This window comes from Netta rufina (genome assembly GCF_964035555.1).
Source record: "Netta rufina genome assembly, chromosome: 1".
Taxonomy (NCBI): domain Eukaryota; kingdom Metazoa; phylum Chordata; class Aves; order Anseriformes; family Anatidae; genus Netta; species Netta rufina.
Window position 1 is genome coordinate 142,450,673 of NC_140123.1, and position 25,346 is coordinate 142,476,018.

Here is a 25,346-nt window from a genome sequence, read left to right on the forward strand (position 1 = left end):
AAGTGCTCCAAACATCGGCCTTTCTCCTCCTGCTTCCCAGTTCCTATGGTCAGGTGAGGCTCTGCAAGCCACCAGCATGCGAAGTGTCCCTCACCCACTGACCTGCTGCCATTCCTGTCTGCAGTCGCCCAGGAGCTGCTTTTGCCTTTTTTCCTACACTCTGTGCCGAAATGTGTCAGGCCCCTGAGCACTGCCCTTCCCGGTGTTTGCCTCTTGTTACTTCTCCCTCTGGGAGCTGAGATGGTGCCCGGTGGGGAAGCCAAGGTGGTGCAGGATGGCTGCCACCCCGGTGAGTTGCATAGCACTGTTTCCCTTGGTTGCCTCCACGGCCCCAGCACCGTGGTGCTGCCTGTCAGAGAGAGCCAGGAGCTCCTCTCCCCCTACCCCACCATCCCCCATCACCCTCCCAGAGCACCCACGAGGGGCATCCCTGAAAGGTCCCTGCAATCTGCACAGGGTCCAGCGTGCTGCCCGCAGCTCCAGGGGTGCCCGAGGCTCGCTGGGACACGCTTGGGCTCTGCGCCAGCCGGGAACACTGCCCGCAGCTCGGCGAGATGTGGTGACAGCTCTCACAGCCCAGCCAGGAGCCTCGGCTGCGTCTGGGCCAGCACACCCATCACAGCCCCGTGCTGCAGGGCCTGCTGAGCCTGGGCAATGTCTTCAGAGCAAGCGACGCGTGATACTAGGGCCAGCAATGAAGATGTGGTAACAAACAAGGCTATTTTTGTATGGTCACCATAAGATACTGAACCCCAGCTGGCAGCTGGCCACGGTCTGCACATTCCTAATTTTGCGGGTGCCCAGCACGAGACCCTAGGGGCCATTTTGCAGAACTGCTGAGTGCTCACAGCTGCTTTCCAAAATGCTGGCAGCCCAGCCAGCAAACTGGTACTGGTCTGAAGGAATTAGTGGCACTGAGAGCCAAGAGGCCCCGCGCTTGAGTCCTGCACCTGCTGCTCCTTCACGGGCTGGCGAGGGGAGAAGCCTCTCTCCCCTTCCGCAGCAAGGCAAACAAGCCTCTTGCCTCAGCAGCCTCACAAATTCTCCATCATCTAGGAGGCAGCTACAGCAGCGAGCATCTTCAGAGCACCACGAGACGCTGCACGCTGATGTATTGCCTGCGGGGCTGGGATGACAGGCGGTAAACAAACAGAAGAGGCACGCGCTTCGGCACCAAAAAGATAACCACCCCCCTGCTGCACCCCCTGAGCACCGCCGTGCCCTGAATGATCAGCCCCGTGAAAATAAGGAGAGATCAAACCAGTCAGGGCTGCAGCCCTGCCCCGAATCCTGACATTTCCTAACTTTCAAGTGCTGGTTTTTGCAGCGGGAATAAACCCATATTTTATGTAAACCCACACTTCACAGGTGAAAGGAGCCACTTTCCCTTCAGCCTATCCAGCCTGCATGTGAGCTGGTATATGGAAAGAAATGCTGCTTCTTGCTATTGGGGCCACACAAAGCATTTTTGTCAGCCAGCAAAGCCCCGGCAGGACCCAGGTATGCATCACGAAGTGTTTTGGTGCTGGAGAGCCTGCAGCAGGGACAGAAGCAGCCCAGGGTGCTGGCTCCAGCTCCTCGTGTCGTGCTGCCAGGAGCATCCCAGTATGGTCATCCGAATTCCTGCTCCAGCCACCCGGCACTGGGACAGATGTCAAGCACTGTGAGCAGCTGCTCCTAACCAAAGATGGCAAGCGAGGGAAGCTGCTTGGGCCCTCTTTTAAATCCGCAACAGGCTCCGAAGACCTGCCCAGAAATACCCTGCCATGGGCTTGAGCCTTTCCCCTGCTGTCCCATGCTCACATACCCAGCCTCTGCCTCTCTCTGGGTGCATCCACCCAGTTGCCTTCGTGCCCCTGTGCTGCTGCTGGATCTCCCCTCCTTGCCGTGCTGGGGTGGCACTCCTGCCTCCAGCAGGCTGCTCTGCTTCTGGAGAGCTTTGAGAGCCCTGCGTCAGGGTTAGGAAAGCCACAGGATGGGCAGGGAGCTGGATGGAGACACCCGAGCTGTGAGTACACCTTGCTAGCATGTGGCACTCGCTTGGCTGGAGGCAAGGGTGAAGCTCTGATCCGGTGCAAGACTTACATAAGAGGGCTTCCCCCCTCCCTCCCTGCAAACCGCCCCTCTGCTGAGGTTTGCCATCATCCCTCCGAGAGGACAAGCTGCACCAAGAGAGGCAGCACTGCTGTCTGACGGGGAGACAGCTCCCTCCAGCCTTGTGCTCATGTGGAATAAATTCCCTTGCAAATGTTGTTTGCCCCGAGCGCTTAGCGGAAGAGCCTCCCCCCGAAACAGACCCAAGTGGCAAAGCTGAGAGGAGAAACGCTCCGTGACCACGGCAAGGCACCCCCTCCTCACCGCTGCTAGAAACGGCCCCTGCTTCGTGACCAGTCCCTCCGTGCTCCCTTCCTAGCGTGTCAAAACGAGGTCTCCGTTTCTCTCGCCATCCTTCGCTGGCGGATCAGGCACGGACACAGAGCGGTGCTGTGCCCCGCTGCCTGCAGCTGGCAGCAGGGATGCGCTGGGCTTGGCACCTCGGCTCTACCTGACGCTGCACCTTGTGGCCCTGGGGCCTGGCTCCTCAGCCGTGAGCAGCGAGCACCAGGCATCCCCTCTGCCTGGCCCAGGGCTGATTTTACACGTCCCCCTCGATCAGAACAAGATGCAGTGGCAGCAATGAGCTGGGCAGGGTGCCCCGTGCGGGGTGGATGTGTGCACGTGTCCGTGCACGCGTGGTGTGCAGGCACAGACACACACCCTAACGCTCGCGGAGATGCTCCCCGCCTCAGCCGAAATCTGTAGGAGGCTCCACGTCAGCTCCTTCGGGATGGATGCAGCTCTCCCGCTTTTCTCCCAGGCAGATCTGCCCTCTGTGGCAACACTGGGAAAGGCTGCGAAGTTTCCCTGTGCTGCATTTCCCCCCCCTTCCTCCCGAAAGTTCAGAAATCACACGCTCAGCCTGCGGGGATTCTGGAAGCAGCATGGGGACTTATTTTTGGCTCTGCTTGTGATAGGGCAGCCTTCCCTTCGTGTCCTGTGCTGATGTCTGTGAGCCTCGGCTGTGAAATTGTACCTGCATGCACACACATGCACACTCACACGGATGCACACCCCCTCACCCCAACACCTGTTTTCTGACCGCTGGACCCGTCACCTATGCAGTTTTCTCCCCATCCCCTTCTCCATTTTAGGTTGCTCTTACCGAGACGGCTGAGACCTAAATGACACTCAGCCGAGCCACTGCAGCTCGGGTGAGCAGCACCCTCTGTGCTGGACCCACAGCACCGAGGGGGGGACACAAAAAGCAGGGCTCACAGGGACCTGTCAGGTACCCGCTGACCGCAGCACATCGCGTGTGCTGCACCCAAGCTGCCAGAGCCCCGGCGAGGGATGCCGGTGCCATTCATAACAGGGGGAAGTTGCTTCCAGCTGCCCACCCTGGAACTGGACTGGGACCAGTACCGGCAGCCTCGGGAGGACTGCTGCCCTTCGGCCTCGCACTCAGGACCTCGCGGTCCTCCCCGGGGAGGCTGCTGGCTCCCCATGGGCAGCCCCCTGCTCTCACTGGGGTGGAAACACGGCGGGGAGACGGCGCTACTTACCGTGCCCGGGCTGCGACGGAGCCTCCTGAGAGACGGGCAGCTCTTCCAGCGAACCCTGTACAATCCCAAAGCCAAATCCAGCAGCAAGTCCCCGGCGAGCTGAGCTCTCGGAGGGCTCTAGTTGGCACGAGCCCGCTGGCTCGCTGGCCAGCCGGCCGGCCCACGCAGGGGGCCCAGGAGCTGCGCGCTCGGGGGGCGGCGTGGGCCAGGGGCTGTAATCCCCTGTAAATAATAAATAGGGGGAGAGAGGAGGCGAGCGAGAGGCGGGAGCGGCTGAGCGCAGGGCAGCGGTGGCCGGGGGGACATCTGTGACAGCCGCGGTGTGCACCCAGGGTGCCCAGGCATCACCCCGCCAGGCGGGCAGGGTCCGATCCTCAACGGGCAGGGGAAGGGGCCGGGGAGGTCTTCATCTCCCTCAGCCCATCCTGGGGAAGCAGCGGTCGCTTGCCTTCAGCCTCTCCATCTCCCTCCTCCCCCCCTTGCTCCCTTCCCTCTCCCGCTGACCGGAGGGGTCGAGGGGATCGAGGGGGGCGAGGAGGTGCTGGGGAGGGGGGAGCTGCCCCAGCCCCTCGCCGGGCAGATTGCTCCCAGGCGCTGAGGCTGGAGAGGAGCCGCCGAGCCGAGCCGGACTGCCTCCTCCCCGCCTCCCTCCTGATGTGATGGCTGCTCACAATGAGCCCGGAGAGAAAGGCGGGCGAAGGGATGCGCCGCTGTGTCTGCCGCGTGTCCTACAGGGACAGGGAACCCTGCAGGGGAGGAAGCGTGGGGCGTTTGGAGCGGGACCCCCTTCCCATCCCTGCCCCGGAGGCATGGCGCATCTCACGGGGACCTCACCCCAGCGGGCTGCATGCACCCTGCCCCGGCTGCTGTAGCACCACCGCGCTTGGATGGAGCACATCCCGGCCTGGGGATTCAGGGAGAACTTGAGGGATGCTGGCAGGGAGCAGGGAATATTGGTAGGGAGGGGAACAGGTGAGAGAGGGGAGCGTTTACACCTGTGCTGCGCTCCCCTGGGTGTGCTGCTCAGCCACGATGCCTCACCGCAGTGCCAGGGGCATCCCCTGCCCGCTGGTGAAGGGGCACAGGAGGGACCCCAGTGCATGCCACGGCCTCTGTGAGGCGTCCCTGCTCTCCTTTAGGATCCCGCAGCCTGCCCTGATGAACTCAAACCCCTCGCTTGTCTTTCTCCTGCTGGCTGAGGACCTCGGTAGCCAGCGTTTGCAAGAATTACTGCTTTGCAGAGCCACTTCAGCTGCCTCTCCTGCGTGGCTCAGTAGCAGAGGCAGGCTGCCTCGGATTTCAGCTTTTTGCTATTTTTAATGTCTTGAAGTTATTGTTTAAGGCACATGTTTCCTGGGTTTCTGAGACTGAGAGGGGCAGCCCCACTGCTGGCTTGAGCAGGAAAAGGGGAATATTTCAGAGACAGGGAGCAGGGAATGCAAATGACAAGTGCCGGTGGGGCCGTGCTGCTGCTCTGGCACGTCCTTTCATTGGCGCCGCAGCTCTTATTTAAACATCCACAAAAACAGGTTTATGAATGGCAAGGCACATCTTGATAAGCGGGCCGCAGGGTGTCATCTTGCAACTCTTTGTTACGCCTCTGTGCGATGCGGCAGGCCGGAGAATTCAATCTTGAGGAACGCTCCTTGTGAGGACAGCGTATGGATAATCAAAGAGACGAGGCAGGGAAGGCAGACAGGACGAGAGACAAGCAGAGGATGAGCTAATGAGGCAGACGTGCTCGTCGGAGGCACGAGCAGGTGGAGGGGAGGCTGTTCTCGCCGGGCGACCCCGCAGGAAGGCGGCTGCGGCAGTGCGGCGGGTGGCACTGGCTGGGAAGCCGTGCACAGGTCTGGGTAGCTCATCTGTGTAGTGACAGATCTGTATGCAAGGCACGCAGCACAGCTTGGCCTCGTGTTTCCTTGCCTTGCTGGGGAGCTACGGTCGCACAGGTCGTTTGCACAGTAGTGGGAATGAAACGATCAGCCGTGGTCTCCTCTTTGTGGCCGCTGTTGTGCGGCACACCGGGGCCACTCATAATTTCATGGAGCCATGGTACCAGAAGGAGCGTGGGGCAATCCTTCTGCCATGGTTCCCTCTGACGGGTGTTGTCCAGGGAAATTTGACTGCACGTCAGAACAGCCCCCGGCTTTGCTTTTAAGGACCCTTCAGAGAGAGCAGTGACACGAGGAGCATGGACGTTAGAAAGGATCGTGGTGAATTTATTTAAAGCTAGGTACCAAATCAGATGCCGTGCATCTCGGTGGTCTCAGCAGCATCAGCACCATGTCGTGGACTGCTGCTTTGTGAGAGCACCGTGCCGAGCTGTGATAGCCCCGCTGGAGATGGTGAATCTTCACCAGGGCTGGACTTTCTCCTTTTGTTTGGTTCCTGGAAACAGCTACAGATGAATCTCAAGTGAGCATTGTGTCTTGTCCAGTCGGTGCCCCGTGAGGCTTAGGGCAAGGCAGCTGTATGCAATAATTCCCCCACTCACAGGCAGTCAGACCCATCCTACAGCAGGGAGGGCTGGATAAGAAGCATGCCAGTGACTGGGATTTCGTAAGACATGCCAGCCATGGGAACGTGACAGGAAGGACACCGACACCGGTACCAAAGGCAGGGCTGCTGCACCATGGCTGCGATCCTGGCCGGGGCCAGGAAACCTGCGGAAACCAGCGACGCTTCATCCACCGAGCACTGCTGGCTGTGAAAACGGGCTCAAACCTCTCCTTGCTGTGCCTCCTCTTCTCCCTCACTGCCACTGCATTTGCTATTTCGAGGTCCTGCTCGAGGCTGTAATTCCTGCAAAGCTCTTTGATTCACCTAGCTGACACGCAGCCCTGTTGTTCCCCATCACCGCTCCGGGATGCGCACGACTGCCCTGGTTATGAGCTGTGCTTGCAGGCAGCCGACCCAGGGAATTGCTGTGTTATTCGGCCAGGGAGACCCTGCGCGGCTCCTGCTGGTGTGGAGCTGTGCCTTGCCTCGAGAGCACGATGCTGGGAATAGAAGAGAAATTAAGCCGAGAAATTAGGACACTCTTCATTAAGAAACACATGCACTTTTTCAGAGAGGAGCGTGCAGGAGGCTGGATGGGGGGCCTGAGCGGCTCCAGCCATCAAGGGGCATTGATATTTTTGTGCTTTCGGAGTGGCTTTAGAGCAGCCTAAATCACTGCAGTCTCCCCTTGAGACAGGCGGGTTTTCGAACCCCTTCCTCACTCTGCCCTACTTTTGTCTGATTGACACCAGGTTGTGTGGATGAGCCTGGGATGAGCCAAAAAGTCAGTTCTGGCTGGACAAATCCACAAAATACGAAGATGAAAGTTCCCATGCTCTCTCTTTTGTTGTGTGTTTTTTGGGGGTTGGTTTTTTTTCGGATGATTTTTAGGAGGGGGAAGGGTGCGGGGGTGTTGCTGATGCTGTTAATGTGTTTGTAGCTCCGTCGTGTTCAGTGGGAGGGAGGTGTCAGCACCTGGGTACAGTCAGTGCCCACTTCCCCCCCGCCTTGCCAAACCTCTGACTCTCACCTGGCAGCCTGACTCACTGCTGACTCGGAAGCAGGTCGCAATCGCAGCTCCGTCCCATTACTTCGAGCAAATCTTTGCCCCTCCTTTCCTAACTCGTGTTTGTCTTTCCCTCTCTCTCTTGCCCCTTTCATTTCCCGTAGCGGTGGGTGTGCAAATCAAGCTGGAGTTACTCCAACGCAAGTTTTGGGCGGCCATGCAACAGGTAGGAGCACCAGCGGTCACTGTCGATGCTGTGTTACATCACGTGCGGTGCCATTTTGGTGAGGGAGGGCTGCAGTGAAACTCATATTAAAAGATCTCTCAAGTAGATTAGTCGGAAGTCACACGTTTCCCTAATCCTTCGGTGGCACAAATGCTGCGTGAGCTGGGAGCCTGCTCCACAAAAGCTGGGCCGACGGCGTCAGCATCCTGGCCTGGCATTAGCTCCGCTGCATACGAGGCATTTAATTGTGGAAATATGCTTGTGCTCGGTCAGCCTTCCAGAAACCTCATGGAAATCTGAAATTTTGGGCACACGGGGGAAAAAAAAAAAAATCTACTGCCTTCTTTTATCATCTTGGTAATGGTAACGAAATGCTGCTAGCTTGCCAAAATAAAAATGATTTGCTCCGGGGATAAACTCTCAGTGCTGTGCTAATTTTGAATGCTTGCTGGACCACGAGACGTGGAATAATTACAGCAGCCCCCTGGTCCGAGAGGCAGGAAAGGTGAAGCACTGTCCTGTTACCACCCGGGGGCTTTCCCCAGAGGTTTTGGTTTTGGGTGTGGGTAGGAGTGGAGCAGCACAGGGCAGAAGCAGCTCTCGGTGATCAGGAGAGGGAAGTGGCAGCAGATGGGGGCTGTGCAGGCAGGGGAGCAGGAGGATGCTCCCAGGGGCAGAGCATCCAGCGTGGTGGCAGGAGGAGGCAGCCTGGCAGGACGGAGGCAGAGGGACCTCACGTAAACACCGCCTGAGCTACAAGACTTCCTTTTTAGCTTAAATATAAAAATCCCCCGTGGGCCATGCCCAGGCAGCTCTCACACAAACACACGCGCAGGCTTGTTTCAGGTGTTAATTGAAACAGGGGATGCTTATTAGAGGAGCAGAAAGGAGGCTGGTGTGCCAAGTGCCTATATGCCGTGGTCCTGAGAGGTGTTCATATGAAAAAATCCCTTGCCTGGCTTCCTAGGATGTGGCCACAGCCTTATGGAGGGTGACTAACAGATTTTGTTTCCTCTCTCCCGCTGCCACACGTGCCGTGCCGTGCCGCTCTGGATGTCCACGCTGCACCCCCATCCCCAGCCCAATGACACCGATGTAAGTAGGCACAAGCTGGGACAGGGGCATCGCTTTGTGGTTGTGGGGTTGTGTGCCAGCACGGGGCAGGCACTGTCCCTTGACTACATTCACTGGAGGCAGCCCAAGCCTGTTGCAGGCTGTACGTGTGAACCCCCGGGGAGTTAATGCTGCCTCGTTGTGGCCGTGTTTCTCTGCTCGACGAAGGAAGGACCCCACTGGGGATGAAGTCCAGAGCCACTGCTGTGTAAGGCTGTGCTTGCATCTGTGGGCAGAGGGATGTGTTTTAACATCCTCCCTCCAGCCTCAAAGAGCAAGCTGGAGTACCAGCAGTACTGCAGACAGCCTTGACCATCACTGACCCTCCTTTGGAATCGAGCAGGGGGGATGGAAACCTGAAAATACCGAGTTTGTTCTGCAAAACTCAAAATGAAAAACAAAGCCTGACTCAGAGTGACGGCTCTGTTGTGGTTTGAAATGGCAAATTCACCTCTTTGCATTCAGAATCCTCCAGAAGGGGGCTGGGACTCCTGCGTGAGGGTTTTGCAGGAAGAAAGGACTGTGGGGGAGAGCAGGCAGGCTGTGCCACGCGTCAGCATCCTCCCCTGACCCTGGGAAACCTCTGGCAGGAAGGGGACCCCATGTACAGAAACGGCAACACCGTGTGTCAGCTTCCTTTCCTCAGCTGCCAGGGAAAATAGCTTTGGGAAATAACACAAAGAGACAGACACGGGCAGCCACCGCAAACCCAGAACAATTACAAAATCAATGAGCACCTGAAGGGCTGTGTTACTCACCACTTAACCCCTCCTGTCCCCACCCGGTTCAGTGTTGTGAAACAGATGTCAAATCCAGTACCCAAATCCTAAATGAAACAAATGGACGGTGCCTGGGGCTGCACAAGCACCATTCACATCCTATTTTATCATTAGCTGTCCGGAGAATAAAGAAACCAGCAGCAACAACAGCAAAAAATCCCCGCCTGAGAGTAATCCTGATCCGAACGACCATGCCGTGTACTCAGACCAGATACTGGCAGCTGCTGAAATGCGTGCTGTTTTCTTGCCAGAGCACAGTAACTTCTGCTAGCAGAGCCGGAGAGCTGGCTGCTGCCCCCATCCTTCCTTCCCAAGCACAGACACCGTGCACGGGCACTGCCTGGCCGACCTGGGGGCTGCTTCTTGGCTTGCTCAAAATGCCAGCGAATTTGCAGGGCTTTACGGGGCGCTTTTGCTGAGCAGCCCCAAAGGGGAGCATGTAAGATGGGAGCACGCCGTGATTCGATTCTGCTTTGTCTTTCCAGTGCAGTGCCTTGGATGGTGCCTGCCCACTGAGCTGCCAGGATGAGGTAAGTTTCCCAGATGTCTCCTCCATACCTGTGGTGGGCTGACTGACCACCTGCTCGCTGGAGGCCTTTTTCTCCCCAGACATCAGGTGTTGCCTCTCATCTCTCAAAACATTGCACTATTAGGGTAGGACCTCGTGCTGTTGAGACAAACCTGCAGCTTAGGTCTATCCCTAGAAGCAGTGTCAGCTGTGAGATGTCAGCTGAGCCCAGCAGTGACATGTGGACTCCAGCCAGGGACTCTAAGGAGAGTCCATCTCTTTTAAGGCGGGCCCACCAGTGTGCTGGTCTGCCAAAGAGACTGGCTGGCAGTGTGACACGTGTGCTGGACACCCTTCTTTGTATTTATGCCACTGCCCTGTATGTCTCGGGCATAGTCAGGACACGAGATGCCGTGCCCTTGATGGTGCGATCCCCAGAGAATTATCCTCTGTGTTCATCTAGGGTCCTGATTTTTACTTGTGAGGCCTGAAGGTTTTCATCTAAATTCTGTGCCGCCATTTCCTGCTCCAAAAACAAAATAAAAAATGGTAAGACCAGAAGAGATGTTTATTTCATGAGTGTTTATAAAACTCTGAAATCTGAAGGTGGAAAATAGTTGATACTTTATTGTTAAAGAGGGGTGCTCTCCAAATGCCCTGTCACTGCCTGCAGGATGTCTCCCTAAATGTGTTTTGGCATTTGCTAGAGACCGTCTCTGTCACAGACAGCTAAATACCTCAAAATTGAAGCAGAAAGGGAAAAATCAACGGCCCAAAGGCTGTGTTAGCTGAGGGAAGGGGCGAGGCGTGGCAGTGCCGGGGCCGAGGCTGCAGACAGCAGTGCGCAGCGGAAGCCACCGCTGTGCCATCTCTGATGTGGCTTCTCTTTCATCTCCACAGGTTCTGAATTGCTTCCTCATTGATAATAATGGCTTTATACTCATTTCCAAAAGACCTGCAGAGGTAAGAGAGCATAAGAGAAGGAGGGGAGGGTACTCTGTGTGTTCCTGAATAACACAGCAGAGCTGGTGAAAACCAGTGAGGTGCACTGGTGTGACAGGTGGCCAGGGCACGATGAAACTCAGCTGCGTGGTGAGGGGACGCCTCCAGGCACGGTGACAGCACATCCTAGGTCAGGAAGGAGTTTGGGAGGAAATCAGAGTCCGCTCCCTCACTGCAGATGCTACTGAGGATGATCTGAGGCAGCCCCAGGGGGCAAGCACGACCTGAAAGGGACAGGGAGGGAAGTGGCGCTTCTGAGCCCCAGTGAAGCTGGAACAGTCATTCTGCAGCCAAGGAAGTGGAGGGGATGGGAACAGTGAAATGCCAAAGGTGAAAGTGAAAATGGCATCATTTAAGCAAATTGGAAACAGGAGTACACCTAAAGAATTGGGGCATTTAGTGGACTCGTGGAGGTAAAATGAGCAAGGAAAATTACTCAGAATATTAATAAAAATATGAGCAACAGAAGTTGCCTCCTTTTTTCCTGCTGCCAGTGCCTCCACGAGCAGCCCTGTAGTGCTAAAGGGGTGCAGTTTATGATGAGACACCCTGTTAACCTTGGGCAAAATCAACACCACCGGTCACTGCGTGGTTTAGCTGTACTGTTCTGCTCTCTGGTAAATGCAGCACAAACCTGTGCATTTCAAAGCAATGAAATGCCACGGATTTGGATGTCAAAAGGTGGCGTGTGAGAACAGCCTCATAAACAACAAAGCAGTATGTCAATGGCAAGAATGGGCTTACAGAGCAAATGGAAAATGAAGCATTTTGGTCCAAACAGAAGTGTGAATTTCAGTGAAATTGTGTAGCACTGGAGTTAAAAAATACAGTGTGCGTATTTCTAAAAGGCAGTACACGTGATGTGAGAAATTACCTACTTCAGAATGAAACAAACAAGTTGAAATGGTAATTAAAAATAAAATAATAAAACACCTGGTGGATGTGATTGGGACAAGCAGTGCAGCCCCTATAAAGGCAGAAAATCTGTCTTATCAGCTGTACTTCTTTGAAAGTGTCGGCAAAAAATGGTAACAGAGAATGAATGGCCTACCATATCTCAGTTTTTCAAAAAACGTGTAGCAAGGTCCCTCACAAGAGGCTGTTCAAGAGGTTGTAGTTATGAGTGGAACGTGAAGTAGCGTCATTGATCTCAAAGGAGCTGGGACAGAAAAGAAAGAAGAGGAATAAAACAGGATTTTTAGAATGAAAATCTCCGAGTCCCACAGTCTCACATCTGAACTTTTCTTGGTGAGCATACCCATAACAGGCTGGCAGAAGAAGCAACTGAGACTGTAAATCCTGCAGACACTACACAGTAAGTTCAGAGAGGCCAAAACGGGCACTGCTGAGGCTCACAAAGCAAAGTGAATCTGCACCATGGTACCAGCAGGGGGGTACAGACATATAAAGGGGGCACATTGCAAGGAAAAACCAGTCTCTTTTGTGTCAGGAAGGTGACCTGCCTGGCACAGCGAATATTTCAGTAAAAGTGCCTGGTCAATGACTTCTTGTGCCAAAAAAAAAAAAAAAAAAGCAAATAAAAGTTGAAGAGTAAGGAAGAGAAATACTGCAAATACACATTGGCTCCCTACTCTGGCAGGCCAGGTCCTGCTGCATGTTCAGTATGGGTCAGTAGTCACTGTTTTGTCCACTGACTTCCATGGCATGTTCAAAGGTGCTGTACTGAGCCCTATCACGTGTCCAAAGATAAAGGCAACTGCACCTTTCAGGCACCATGACTACTGCTCATCCTCAGCATCGCCCTCCTGGGTTCTGTCTATTTTTCCTGCATCTTATGAAAAATGTTTTGTTTTGTTTTGTTTTGTTTTGTTTTTCAAAAAGCTTATCTCTGAAAGATCTGACTAGCAGAAACGTGGCATTATAGTGGATTTGGGTAAATTACAAACATTATCCACATGCCCCTGAGATCAGATGTTTGGGCAGGCACCAGCGCTGTCATCTTCTCCAGCTGTTACCTCCCCTGACCTTGGAGAGTTCACCACTGCTTTTCTTCCCAAATGACTTCTTTATCTTGATCCAATTACTGATTTTATTTCCCAGTGGCACCACTAGTGTCCAGACTCCTAACCCCTGTAGGGAATTCAAGACAGCAGCAGCATTAAATCAGTAGCCTGTGTTCCATAGCCTGGAAAGCTGAGTGATGCTGCATGGGGCTAATTGCCACTCCCTGCCCTCTGGGGACCCTTTGGGATGGGGAACTGGCTCCCAAAAAGCTTCAGGACTGCTGCCTTCTCCCTGGGGCATCTTCCAGGGCTTTTCTGCAAGCTCTGCTCTGGTGGGACTCCAGGGACAAGGGGTGGTGTGGCACCTAGAAGACCAAGATCCCACCAAGCTGAGTAGGGGTTGTGGAAATGGGGTAAGAAAAGGGGTGAGATAAGGGGTGAGAAAAGTTAACGATTGCTCAGACCCCTTCAGTTCTGCCTGGGATGATTAAAATCCCAGGGGAATTGGCTCGAAGGGGAGTTGGTGTTATGTACTGATTTATACAGTGAAACACCTTCTAAGGCCTGTTGGGAAGAGGCTCGTATCCATGCCAGGCTACTGGTAGATGATTACCATATGACCTTAGGTAAACTTGCCTACTTTTTTTTGTGTGCGTGTGTGTTTTTTTTCAGTGGAAATGCCCTACCCCGAAAAAATTAAGTCCTCTGACATCTGGTAATGCATGCTAAATGACTGGGGACCTACCTGAGGAGCAGTAAAACGTCCCCACAGACTGCATGGACAGTTCTGTCACATATGGGAGCTATTTGCTGTGACAAGCCCCATGAGCCAGGAGGAGACACGGCAGCTCATATCTAAATTTTTATTATTTATGAGTATTTTATTTACTTGCTTGTAAACCAGGCAGTGGAGTTAGCAGATTCTGAGAAATTCTGTAATGGATTTGTCATGATTTAGTAATCGGGAAAGCCAGAACTCTCATCTGTTTGAAGAAGTCTCTAAAGCAGTGGTTCCTGGATGTAGGGTTGGGACTGTATTTGAGGTTATTGACCCCAAAACATAAATGGGTCCAGAGGGCCACAAACTCCACTTTTAATGCAGGCATGTAAGTAGGATTTGGGGTGTGTATTAGGCCTCTAGACAGACTGGAGCAGCTGGAGCAGGAGAGAAATTTTACTTTAAAATTGGAAAATTTATGCCTAACAGCTTCTTTTTTTTTTGTTTGCTTTTTTTCTTTTTTTCCCTTTCTTGTGTTTGCAGACTGGAAAATTTCTTGGTGCAGTGGATGGCTCAGTAATGACCCAGCTGCTGAACATGGGCATGTTCAAGAAGTAAGTGGGGGTCCCTGCTCTGTGCTCCTCCTTCCTCAGCTGGTGTGTGGGGCAGAGCACATCAGGCTCCTCCTGTAAGCAGGGCAGGATGCACGAGCGGACACATGTGGCACTTAATTTGCTTCCAGAGCTCCTTTAGATGCCCACCCTCTTCCATGATGTGCTTGACCATCGTCACCCCATACCCTGTTTTTTTCCCACCTGCAAAGCCTTTCCAGGAGAGGCTGCCTGAGAGGCCTCCAGAGCTGGCATTTCAGTTGGCTGAGAAGAGAACATTTCTCTCTCTCCTAAAATACCTCTGGTCACCCCACTGCATCCCCACAGCGCATGTCAAAAGACAATTCAGATTTTTGATGGCTTGAAATTAGGAACTAGAGGGACTTGAGGTAGATACAATTACAATTCTTCAACTTCAGACTCTGCTTCGCTCCTGACCTGTAATTAGGGACATATTTCCTCCTGTGCTGACCCAGTTGCATTAATCCAGGGCCTGTATTTCTCGCTTTTCACAGTCCAGCCCTGGCCAAACAGACAAGACACATTTAAGCAGGCCACTGCATTAGTTCTTCCACGCAGAAACCTTTTTGTAGGATCGGGCCCAAGTAGGAAAAAGCAGTACAGGCTGGCATGGGCGCCCTACAGGTGGTTGTGTTGCCCCACAGGTGATTGTGTTGCCCCACAGGTGGTTGTGTTGCTTGCCTTTGACTGCTTGCTTGTTTTGTTTTGCTTCTAGGGTGACCATGTATGACTATCAAGCAATGTGTAAGATACCCTACCACCACCACAGCGGTGCCCGGCCGCTGCTCAGTGTACGTATCTCTCTGCACCCAGCCTTCCCTGCTGGGACTGTCTGTGGAGGCTTTCTTTTAGGACATCCCCAGCACTATGGTGTAGCATATCCACCCAAAAAACTTCATAGTTGTTTATCTTCAAGTGCTGGGAAAGTCCAGACTCATTCAAGTCAGGTTTCTGAGGCAGTGGTGGCCACCGACAGAGGTTTCCAATTTGGCTCTTTATTGGCATGTAGGATCTTAATGCAAATTAGTCTCTTCCGACCTAGAAATTCTGTGATTCTGTGATTCTGTGATTAAGACCAGAAGGACAGGAACCATACGATGCCAGGCTTCTTCAGCTATAAGCTGTGACACCAGCTTGCAGCTGAAATCAGCAGAAATACTTGCACAGGGTGTAGTTTTTCTCAGCAGCCCAAGAGGGAGAGTCATATCTTATGGCATGACATCATCATTTTTTCTAGGAAAAGAATTTTCGAGAAAATATTCCTTTTTAATAATGTTTCACTTTTTTTTTTAACAATATTTCAGTTTTGGCAATGGCTATACTGAATCTGGATAGATAAAATAATGTGATATTAATTAAAATACTTGCTTGATCATATCCTTGAGAATTTTGGTTACTAAAAAAAAAAAAAAAAAGTCAAAAAATATGGGCTACCAAAACCGGGTGAGCAGGGAAGAGAATAAAAGGGTGAACCTCCAAACTTCACCTCTCTCTTCACCCTCTTAGCAAAATCTTCAAAAAGGAAGAAGTCCATTTTTATATATACACGTACATTGTTCAAAGGAAAAATCAGTCACATCCCCAAGCATTTTACTATTTGCTGACTTATTTTGGTTGAAGATAAGCCAGTTAGCAGTAATTGAACATTCTCTTGTGCCTTGTGTTTTGGGCTCGAGGCTGCATGGGTGTGAGTTGTGAGGGGGAGAGATGAAACTTAGCCATGGTTACCAAGAGAAGAACCAGCAGGATCCTCTGCTGAGCAACTGGCCCTGGGACTGTGCTGGGTTTCCAATTTGTAGCTGAAAAGAAGAAAAATGATAGAAGTCGTGCCATCTCGAGGAAAAGCTGGATGAAAGCACAGTTCAGTGTAATCAATCAATAGCAGATAGCACTAACTCCTGGACAATGCTGTAGCTTGTCCCAGAAACACCACTTGCAATTGGAATATAAAAGCATCCTGCACTGGTGGTGTCCCATTTAGCCGTATTTCTCTCCTGCTCTGAGCTCTCAAGGTCATCCATACTGGAGAGAACTCATCGAGCAATTACATCTTCAAAGTCCTTCACGCATTTGTGATAAACTCCCTGACCCTGACTGGGAGGGGTGAGAAAATATTATTAGCAGCAAGGCAGCTCCGCTGGCTTTTGATGTATTTTGAGCATTTTCCAGTGATGCCCAGACCTTGAATTTCCAGCCTGTCTTTAGGAGAGCTCTGAGTAGTGGAGGGAATTGGTCTGAAACGTGGGGTCCTGCCTAACAGTTATAAACCTTCTGACCAGGTCCTTATGGTGTTTATGGTGTTTCTTCTCATTTCCTCATTTCTTCTTTTGTTCTCCAGCCAATTTATGCCTTTCTAGCTGCAGTGAAATGGCTGATAAGTGATTTCCTCATGTGAGTACAAAAAGATACGGGTATTTGGGAGGCTCAGACCGGCTGGGGTGGGAGCTGAGAAGGCCATGAGCAGGACACTGCTGTCAGCCTTTTTGTGACAGCCAGCCCGGTGCCTCTCTCCTGGGAGGCAGAAAGCTATTACTATTCCCATTTCACACATGCAGAGGCCCTGAGCAGGTCTGGGACTTACCTGAAGTCACTCAGTACAAAGAAGCAGAGTCAGAAATAGGACTTGGGTCTCTGGAGGCCCCGTGCAGGTCCTCGATGCTAAGTCCTCCTCCCTGTCTCATTCGCCCACGATATGTGAGCCAGGAAGCTCAGATCTGAGTGGCAGGCAGGGGAGAAGATGGGGAGGGGAGGGAATGCCTTGGATCGAGCCCTGGGTTCAGGCTCACTTCAAACTCTGTGGGGGGAAATGAGAGTAAGAGCTCAAATTAGGACCAAGCTCAAATTGGGACTGAAGCTGCTCAGCTTGCTGGGCCCAGGCTGAAAGCCTGACCCTGAGCATCTCATCCTGAGAGGCTGAAAAGCCCCAGATCCTGGGCTGTGAGCTTACTGGCACAGCATCATTCAGCGTGCCTTGCAGCTAGTGCCAGCTCCCTGCAAGCCGCCTGTGCCCACTCGGGTGGCTCTACAGCGACTGGATCCAGCTTCAGCCTCCGGGGCTGCCACATTCATCCCTTCCCTGGTGAGGTACCCAGACGGTGTGTCCGTCGTGAAAAAGCCCGCTCAGTTATTCCACAGAATAGATCCCATGATACGGAGACATGCTGTGTCACGCTGAGCAACCAAAATAAAAAAAAAAAAAAAAAAAAAAAAAGGGAAAAAAATGCTCTCCGACTTCCTCTGCCTGAAAATCCACAATAAACATTTTAGAGCTGGTATTTGCCAGGCCACAGAGCCATCTCCCTGCCACCTGCACCCTTCCCGGCTGCTGAAAAAGCATCCTCTGTTCTTGCTCCTTTGACAGCTTCCTTTTGGAGTTTAACATGAGCAGCTTCTGGCACGCCGACAACCTGGCAGACGGTGAGTACGCGGGAGTCCAGCCACCCCTTAGCACGCGAGTGTCACAGCTGCCGGTGGCAGCAGGAACTGCGTGGGGAAGCCGAACCTCGTGCAGGAAGCTGCCAGCCCATCACATCTCCCTCTGTGGGCACTGGACACCAGCTTCCAGCTCCCAACACCACCCATCTCCCTCCCATCCCCATTTCAAGCTGCCCAAGCAGCAGAGCCATCAGGGGGAAGCCTTTTGCAGCTCAGAGCGTGCTCTTTCTGAGCCAGAAAGCTAGCCAGAAAGCCTGTAAGGTTCAGCTGAGAACAGCTTCCTTGCATCCTTTCCTGCAGCCATCCCACTGAGTTGTGCTGGATGGCTCAAATAACGCATTGAGGGTCTTTGCTTTCCCACTGGGCCCTCTCTGGAAGTCAGAAGGTGGTGGCACGTGCTCCTACAGGCAAGGGACATCAGTGGCCCGGAGGTGACCCTAAGGCACAGGTGACGACTGCACATCTACATAGCAGTGTAGACGTAATTATTTCTTCCTCGCTAATTATTCAGCACTAACTGCACTTTGAGTGGACACAGAGGACCCTTCCCTGCTAACAGGGGGTTGAGTCCTCCTGGTGCAACAGGGAAACGCTTGTTTTCAGAGAGCAGAAAGTCCTTGTAGTCAGAGAGCCAGCGCAGTGCCTGGGTGCTGTCCGGCCTACTTAGCTCCTCCAAAGAGGCTCTCCAGACATGGCACTAGAAGCTGCAGATCTCCTCTGTGTGGCCTTGGCTGCTGCTTTAACTTGCATCAGGATGAAGGGAGTGTCCCCATGCAGAAATCAGTGAGGAAGAGAGAGATGAGCAAGTACAGCGCTTCCAATAGCACAGGAGGGACACGGACAGACATGGTGTCCCTGTAGAGAGCTGTTACAGATGCTGGATGGCTGCAATTGGATTTAATTTTTGCTAGAGATGTGAGAGGAAAGGGAGGGGGTTCTTGCTGCTACACTACTCATCACCATTTCCTCTTGTGCTTTCCTCATCATTCTTGCATCACCTCCATGCCTGCTGCATGCCAATTCATCTCTTCGCTGTGCTGCCATCGTGTGAAACTGCCACGTGGCTCCATCTTCACTGTGTGTGTGTGTGCATGCTGCGCCTCCAGCCAAGGCTGTCTTCCATCACTGTAAGTAGAACCACCGTGTAGCCAGAAGAGGAGCATCTAGCTAGAAATCCCGGGCTAGGAGTGACAATTTTACGCCTTTTGGGGAACTTGGAGTAGGATGTTGTGGTTGCATGGCAGTGCCTGGCTCTATTTCCCCACACTGCAAGGAATGAGGAGATGCTGTTGCTGGTTTAGCTGGCTGAGCTGGTGATGGTGAAGGTCTGTCACTGAGGAGTCAACACAAGAAGGGACGCACCAGCCTCTGGCAGGCACAAACAAGACCATCCCTCGTGGCCATAGCACAGGTGGGCTCTTAGCCACTGGAACATGGTTTGGCCTTCACTCCAGCTCCTGGCTGCCCCCATCTTTTCAGGCAATACACCAAAACCACAAGCAACTTGTGCCTTCTTGCAGAAAAATATGTTTGGGTCTTGTCGTCTTCAGATATTCAGAGGCAATTTAAGTCCTCTTTTCCACACCCCATGGCTTAGCCCCTCTGATGAATACCAGCCCAGCTCCAGGATAACACAGAATTACTTTCAAGCAGTTTAACTGATAAGTATGTGCTGTAGCTCATAAATCCACTCTTGCAGGCAAGCTAGAAATCCCTCCAGACAGAGTCCAGACTGCGGCTGTGTTTGTATCTCACTGTTTCCATATCTAGCTCGTGTTTGCTGGTTTGCTCTCTGCCCAGCAAGACGTATGTGTGAGACAGAGATAGAGAAATAGACACTTGGAATGTGCCTTGCTGTGTGATGGAGAGGAAGAGGAGGAGAGCGTGGCTGTGGATGAAAAACCAAGGGTCCATGCATGGGGGAGGGAGTGGCAGGGTGGAAGGAAACCATTGGGGCTGGAAGGAACGGGCTGCACGTGTTGTTAAGAACAGGCTGAAGATTTTTGCCAGGGATGTTAACATTTTCTTGACTGCCTGCCAAGGCTGCCGAATGCAAAACGTATGGCGAGGAGACATTTTCTGGGAGAGAAACTAAGTATACATGTATGTTTATTTGAGGTTATGTACAGAGGAATTAACAGTCGGGGATCTAATGTTCACCCCTGCTGTGTGCACCTCCGGCCCTGCAGCACTGCTCCTATTTCTGCTTCCCAAATTCTTGTGCTTTCTGGAAAGGCGAGGCTGGAGCATGGGCACGATTGATTCAGACTGAACGCCTCATGCAAATCTGCTTCTCAGGGATGGTGAGAAGACGTTTGCTGCCACAGCTTTTTCACTGCTCAGCATCTCTTTTCCCTCTGTGTTTGTAAGGGCTTCTGCTTCTATGGACATCACCACAGATATGAAGGCCTTCAATTAAGCCCAAAATACTTCCAGCCAAGGCACGCAGCCTAGAAAGGAATATTTCTAGAATTCTGGAGCTCAGAAAAGTTTCTCTCTGACTGCATGGTAAAGCGCACAGAGGATAATCAACTGAAATCCGCATTTTGTATTTGTCAGTGGCAGATTTTTTCTCCTTCATACCCGAGTAAATCCATTGACTCGGTGCAGATATTGATGATTTATGGCAGTGGGAAAGAGTTCACAATCTGGGCTGCACTGTGTGCAGCAAGGAGCAGCGGCTGCCTTTGCTGCTCGGAAGGACTGGTTGCCAACAAAGTCTTTCTGGAAGTGCAGATGGTAGCAATGACAGCCAGGAATTAACTCACGCTTTGCTATAAAGTTTGCAATTTGTTATCAGCTCCTCCGACTGTTTACTAATCCCCGGCCACCAGACTCTCGGAGCTGCTGATAAGGTTTTGATGTCCAGCCTGTGCGCACAGAGCTCAGCCCCAGCGAGCTGCTGCTGGTGTTCGTGCTGCCGGGCTCCTCTGAGCTCCCCAATACTGCTGCAGCTGCATTGCTTCCAGGCAAATTAAGTGGCAGCGGGCTTAAGCATAATCTCTGTCTCGGGTCTTGTCTCCGTGCAGAAGTCAGGGATTTGAAAGTGGCGTATTTTCATTTAGCCTGTGCCAAGAAACTGCTTTAAGATGGTCTGTGCAGGGGCTGTATGCCAATGTAACCGCGTGGTGTGCGTGATGAGGTTAACCCAGAGCCAGTCTAATTGCCGGCGTCTGTGAGTCCTCCTCTTAGGGACTCAGCCCACACTGCCAGGGGATGAAGAGCCCCTACAGGGGCCAGCCCTGGTGCATTTCTCATCGCTTATGTCCTTGGTCCTGTGCTGGAGCTGAAGCAGGGCTGGTGCAGGTCGGGGCTGCGAGCGGGGCTGGGATGGCCGAGGCTCCAGGTGTGCCCTGGCCGTGGGTTTGGCATCTTCTTCTCTTGTCTTCTCATTAAGGCCCCATCTCAGGTCACCTTTGTGGTCGTCACAGCTGTCCTTCTGAGCAAGAAATGCCACAGCCTGCCCCAAAAGGTGTCTGCTGCTGTGACAGCCCTGGACAGCACCGCCATGCGAACCAGAGGTTGACACAGCGGGACCGTGATAGTTCGTGGCTCAGGGATGGACATAGCATCTTGCCACGTGCATGTCCCTAAGACAGGCTGTGCCTGTGGCAGTGTGGCTGCAGGTTATGGCGTTAAAGCATTGTTTTCCCACTAGTACAACAAATTAAGGCTGAAGGAAAGAGCTCCCACCCCGTTCTTCAGCCACCTTTAGTCCTTCAGGAACTTCACTGGCCAGTTTATGGTCATCCAGTAGCTGCTCTGAGCTGGAAAGCACTGGCAGCTTTTGTCATCAAAGCAGGAATGGAGATGGTGAGAGGCTTCCGTAGCTCAGTGAGGCCTTGACCATGGTGCAAATTACCCCTCGGGACCACAGACGCCCTCCCGATGCCTTTTTACCACACACTGACCGACCCAAACCTCTGTGGCTGCGTTTTTCTACCAATATTCGGGATGAGCTAGTGGTCCCCAGGTCAGGGGGGCTGCAGCCCCTGGGTCTGGGGGCTGTGAGGCAAGGCCTCCGTGCCCAGCCCCTGCAGCTGGTGTGGAAATAGTCCTCGTGCTTCTTGTCTGTACCTCAGCCACTTCTCCCCTAGCAGCACAGCCTCACATTTCTATCAGAGACACTCCCCTGTGTGCCACAGAGGCAGGAGCTGCCTTTGCTACCTCCAGCTGCAGACAATAATTGCTGGGCTGGCCCAATCGAGCGAGGCAAGGACTTTGCTGAGCGCCCAGAAATGATGCCCTCGCTTCTCCGGGGAGGCTCAGCCAGGCAGCTCAGCTCAGCCTCATCCCAAAATTAGTGTGGGAGCCCCACAGAGTGTGACTGGGGAGGCTCAGCCGGGCCCTCACGGCCACCTTCTGCTCCCCTGTGGGTGCAGGCCAGCCCTGTCTGCTGGCAGTGTTTTCTTTTTAAAGACGCTTTCAGCATCTTTAAAAAGCCCTCTGGGGCAGGCAGGAGGGACTCAGGAGGGTCTCTGGAAGGCAGCAGGTGTGGTAGGACCCCCCCAGCAGCCCCACACCCCAGTTTCTGCGGGGAAAAAAGGATGGGGAATAGCAGGAGCATCCCTCGCACAGCCTGGGTTTCCCACACCACCTAGTGGGAGCCGGCTTGGCTGCAGCGCCCCGTGGTGCTGCTCCTCGCTCTGCTGAGCCCTGGTGGGCACCTGCCTGGCTTGATCCCCCCTGTCACCAGAGCTAAAGTCCCCCGTGTCCCAGGGCAGACGTCCCCGTTACGGCTCTCTCACCCTGCCTGTTCTCGCCCCCGCCGCAGCTCACAAGCACAAGAAGCACGACACGCTGCAGCCCTGCGACACGGAGTACCCCGTCTTCGTGTACGAGCCGGCCATCAAGGAGACCAACGGGCTGATCGAGTGCGGGGATTGCCAAAAGTAAGGACGACAGCTGCCCTGGTGGCACTCAGACACCATCCCCAGGCCACGCCGCCGCCACAGCATGGTCACGGCCCGAGACGAGTCGCCCGCTGCTGTGCCCTGGGCTGGGGGCAGCACGGAGGGACAGCGACCCCGTCACGGCTTCTCGATAGAGAAGGAAGAATTAAAGCCATCTGCTAATAAGCAGAGGTGGCTGCAGAAGGAGGGAGGGAGAGTTTAAAAAAAAAAAAAAAAAAGTCTCTTTTCCATTCCGCAGATTTCAGAAAGGAGCTTTTTTTTCTGTTTTTTTTCACGTTTCTGGCAAAAGTTTTCTCCTTAGAACATTTTCCTTTTTGCAATGCTTTCAGCTTTCCCTTTTCCCCTTTTTATTTTCCCTCTTTTCTGTTTTTCTATAGAAAAAAAAAAAAAAAGAGGGATTAGGGGAAAAAAAAGAAGTGTTAAACCAAAAGCAAGCAAAACGTGGGTACCCTATTTTGCTTTCCGTTTTCATTTTAAGAGAACGAGCAGTCAAAAATAACAGAAAAGTCATTGTGAAAAGAGGCCGTTGTCAGCAGTTGCGTAGCACCGTCAGTAATCGCGCGTGGAAGGGGGAGAGGAGGATGAAATTTCCACTGGCCCAGCTTTTCCTAGCGGGCTGTGACACAGACCCGCACAGAGCAGGCCAAACAGATCTGGCTGGAATCCCTCGTAAAGAAAAGAAAAGCCTTACCTGCCTTGGGTCTTGGACCGACTGCAGGAAAGAATTAAAGGTCAGGAAAACAGCCTGTGCTCAGCAGCTGTATGAAAAATGGGCCTCGCTGTGCGCTGTCGGAGCAGAGGGTGGGTTTGGTGACACAGGGAGCTGTGTCAGTGCTGAAACCTCTGGGCAGAGCCGGAGCAGACCCGGTTGTTTGTGCCTTACACTGTCCTGGCACAAACCAGCGGCTTGCCTCGCCCCAGCGGGGACACGGCCTGGTTCATATTCATCTCTGGAGGTGAATACGAAGAGCCTTGTCAGCTAGAAGGAGAGGCTGGGTGTTGAGCACCCAGGGAAACAGGGCGGTTCTCCAGAGTGGTTGGGTGGTGAGGGTAACCTCACAAACCTGTATGGCCACAGCCCGGTCCAGAAGCCCTCTTCCTTGGCTGAGAGCAGGAGCAGGAGAGACACGGACGAGTCCTCAGGCAGGGGGTGACACCGGCTGGTGAGTGCACCCACAGGCACAGCAGCCTCCTGTGTGCAGAGCCACGCCTGAGCTGCCCACTCACCCCTCGTGCATGCACACACATGCACAAAGCCACACACGGGGCCAAAACACGTGGCTGCCTGTCTGCTCTGCCCACAGGAGTCCTCCAGCTCCTGCACAGCCCCTCATGCAAGCCCTCACACGGATGCCCTCGGGCAAAGGCTTGCATCCAGGCACATCCTCACCTGCACGTGCCCATCACCAGCCCTTTCTGCTGGTCTCACAGGGAGGGACTGACAACCTTGTGGCTGCAAACTGAAGCTGTGCAGGGAGCCTAAGCACCAGGTGGCCAGTCCTGTCACGCAGGTGTAATGCGTGATGTTACTGAGCTCCTCCAGTCATCACTCACATAACGAGAAATTTAGCAGAACTCTGCCCCCTGAGGAGCACAGCGCACACACAGCCTCACGTGCTGCACGCACATGTGTACATGCACGCTGGCTGGGTGCTGGCACACCTCCACGTGAAGCCAGGCCTTCTCAGGCACTCCTCTGAGACGTGCTGCCCCACTCCGGTGTGCCTGGGGAGGGCCCCTGCTGGGTTTTGCTTTTTTTTTTTTTTTTTTTGGTTGGGTTTTGGTTCTGATTTTGGCTTTTCTGCTGGGTGGAGTTGTACTGAGCCAGGTGGGTGCTTCCTGAGGACAGCAAGGTGTGCACTGCTCCTCTCCTGCCTTCTGCTGACACCCCCCTGCCAAGCGTCTCTGTTTCCTTTGGCCTTCTTTGCTAGGGTGAGCAGGGCCAGGCGATGCCGGGGCTGCGATTTCTCTGGTGCTCTCTTTTCCCCACAGGATGTTCGTGGCACAGCAGATTGCCAGCAGCAACCTGCTGCTCCTCGTCACGGATGCCGCCTGCGACTGCAGCATCTTCCCACCTGTGCTGCTGGATGCGAAAGAAGTCAAATATATCCTTCTGCATGCCCTGGGGCTCTGGGGTGGCTAGGGTGGAAAAACGCGTGGTAATTCCCACGGGAAAAGGGGTGGAGGGCATGGCCCGGCTTGTGGGCCAGCCAGGGCGGGCAGGGGAATGGAACTGATGTGAGGGAGAGGAGGCAACTGTCCAGCTGTGGAGCCCAGCTGTGCTATTTTGCCATTTGTAGCTGGGAGGTGGCTGCCTGGCCCCGGTCCTCCCCTGTCCATTTCCCCAGGGGAAATGCCCCAGGGCCCTGTCTCTGTGCCCCTTCCTTCTCCCCTGCCCGTGTCCTTAACCGCCCCGCACACAACGCCTCGGTGAAGTGCGACCGGATGCGCTCGCAGAAGCTGAGGCGGCGCCCGGACACGTGCCACGCGTTTCACCCCGAGGTATGGCAGGTGGGAGAGCACAGGGCTGGGCTTTCCTCGACCCCGGGCACCTCGGCTGGGCACACACGTCCCCTGTTCCTGCACACATCGTGCCTGTTGTGTGCCTGTCCAGAAATGCAGCCTGGTGGATCCCCAAGGGGCTTCCTCGCAGGAGGACATCATGCTAGTGACACCTGGGCAGGGCTTGAGCTCCTGTAGTGGGGGGGCTTTTGGGACCATCCCTCAGCACGCCTTCCTCCTGGCTGTGCTCCATGGCTTCTGCAGCCCCTGCTCTCCCTCCTGAAAGCGAGGGGAGCACTCACACCATGCCACCCTGGCAGCACGCACGCTGATACCTTGTCTGCTCTTGTCCCCCAGGAAAACGCCCAGGACTGCGGTGGTGCTGCCGAGCTCTCTGCCTCTCTGACGCTGCTCCTTCTGCCCCTGGCACTGCTCCTGCGGTGA

At 53.7% G+C, this 25,346-nt stretch overlaps 1 protein-coding gene and 1 pseudogene across 2 annotated transcripts in view; one reads left to right on the forward strand and one right to left on the reverse strand.

Moving 5' to 3' along the window:
* The window catches only part of CACNA2D4 (calcium voltage-gated channel auxiliary subunit alpha2delta 4), a gene marked incomplete at both ends in the record, with an annotated part of 112,839 nt that extends 87,493 nt beyond the window's left edge, over window positions 1-25,346 (forward strand). Inside the window, 13 exons of the mRNA XM_084303707.1 lie at window positions 7,275-7,336; window positions 8,417-8,431; window positions 9,714-9,758; window positions 10,637-10,699; window positions 13,964-14,034; window positions 14,768-14,843; window positions 16,391-16,443; window positions 17,414-17,469; window positions 18,594-18,614; window positions 22,262-22,379; window positions 24,393-24,507; window positions 24,822-24,902; window positions 25,260-25,346. Of these exons, the coding sequence (XP_084159833.1) occupies window positions 7,275-7,336; window positions 8,417-8,431; window positions 9,714-9,758; window positions 10,637-10,699; window positions 13,964-14,034; window positions 14,768-14,843; window positions 16,391-16,443; window positions 17,414-17,469; window positions 18,594-18,614; window positions 22,262-22,379; window positions 24,393-24,507; window positions 24,822-24,902; window positions 25,260-25,346 (863 nt within the window). The remainder of the gene's footprint in view (window positions 1-7,274; window positions 7,337-8,416; window positions 8,432-9,713; window positions 9,759-10,636; window positions 10,700-13,963; window positions 14,035-14,767; window positions 14,844-16,390; window positions 16,444-17,413; window positions 17,470-18,593; window positions 18,615-22,261; window positions 22,380-24,392; window positions 24,508-24,821; window positions 24,903-25,259) is intronic.
* Window positions 19,081-20,068, reverse strand: LOC311219965 (annotated as a pseudogene). Its single transcript has 2 exons — window positions 19,801-20,068; window positions 19,081-19,566 (listed from the first exon to the last, which is right to left on the reverse strand). The product of its transcript is annotated as an uncharacterized misc_RNA (transcript).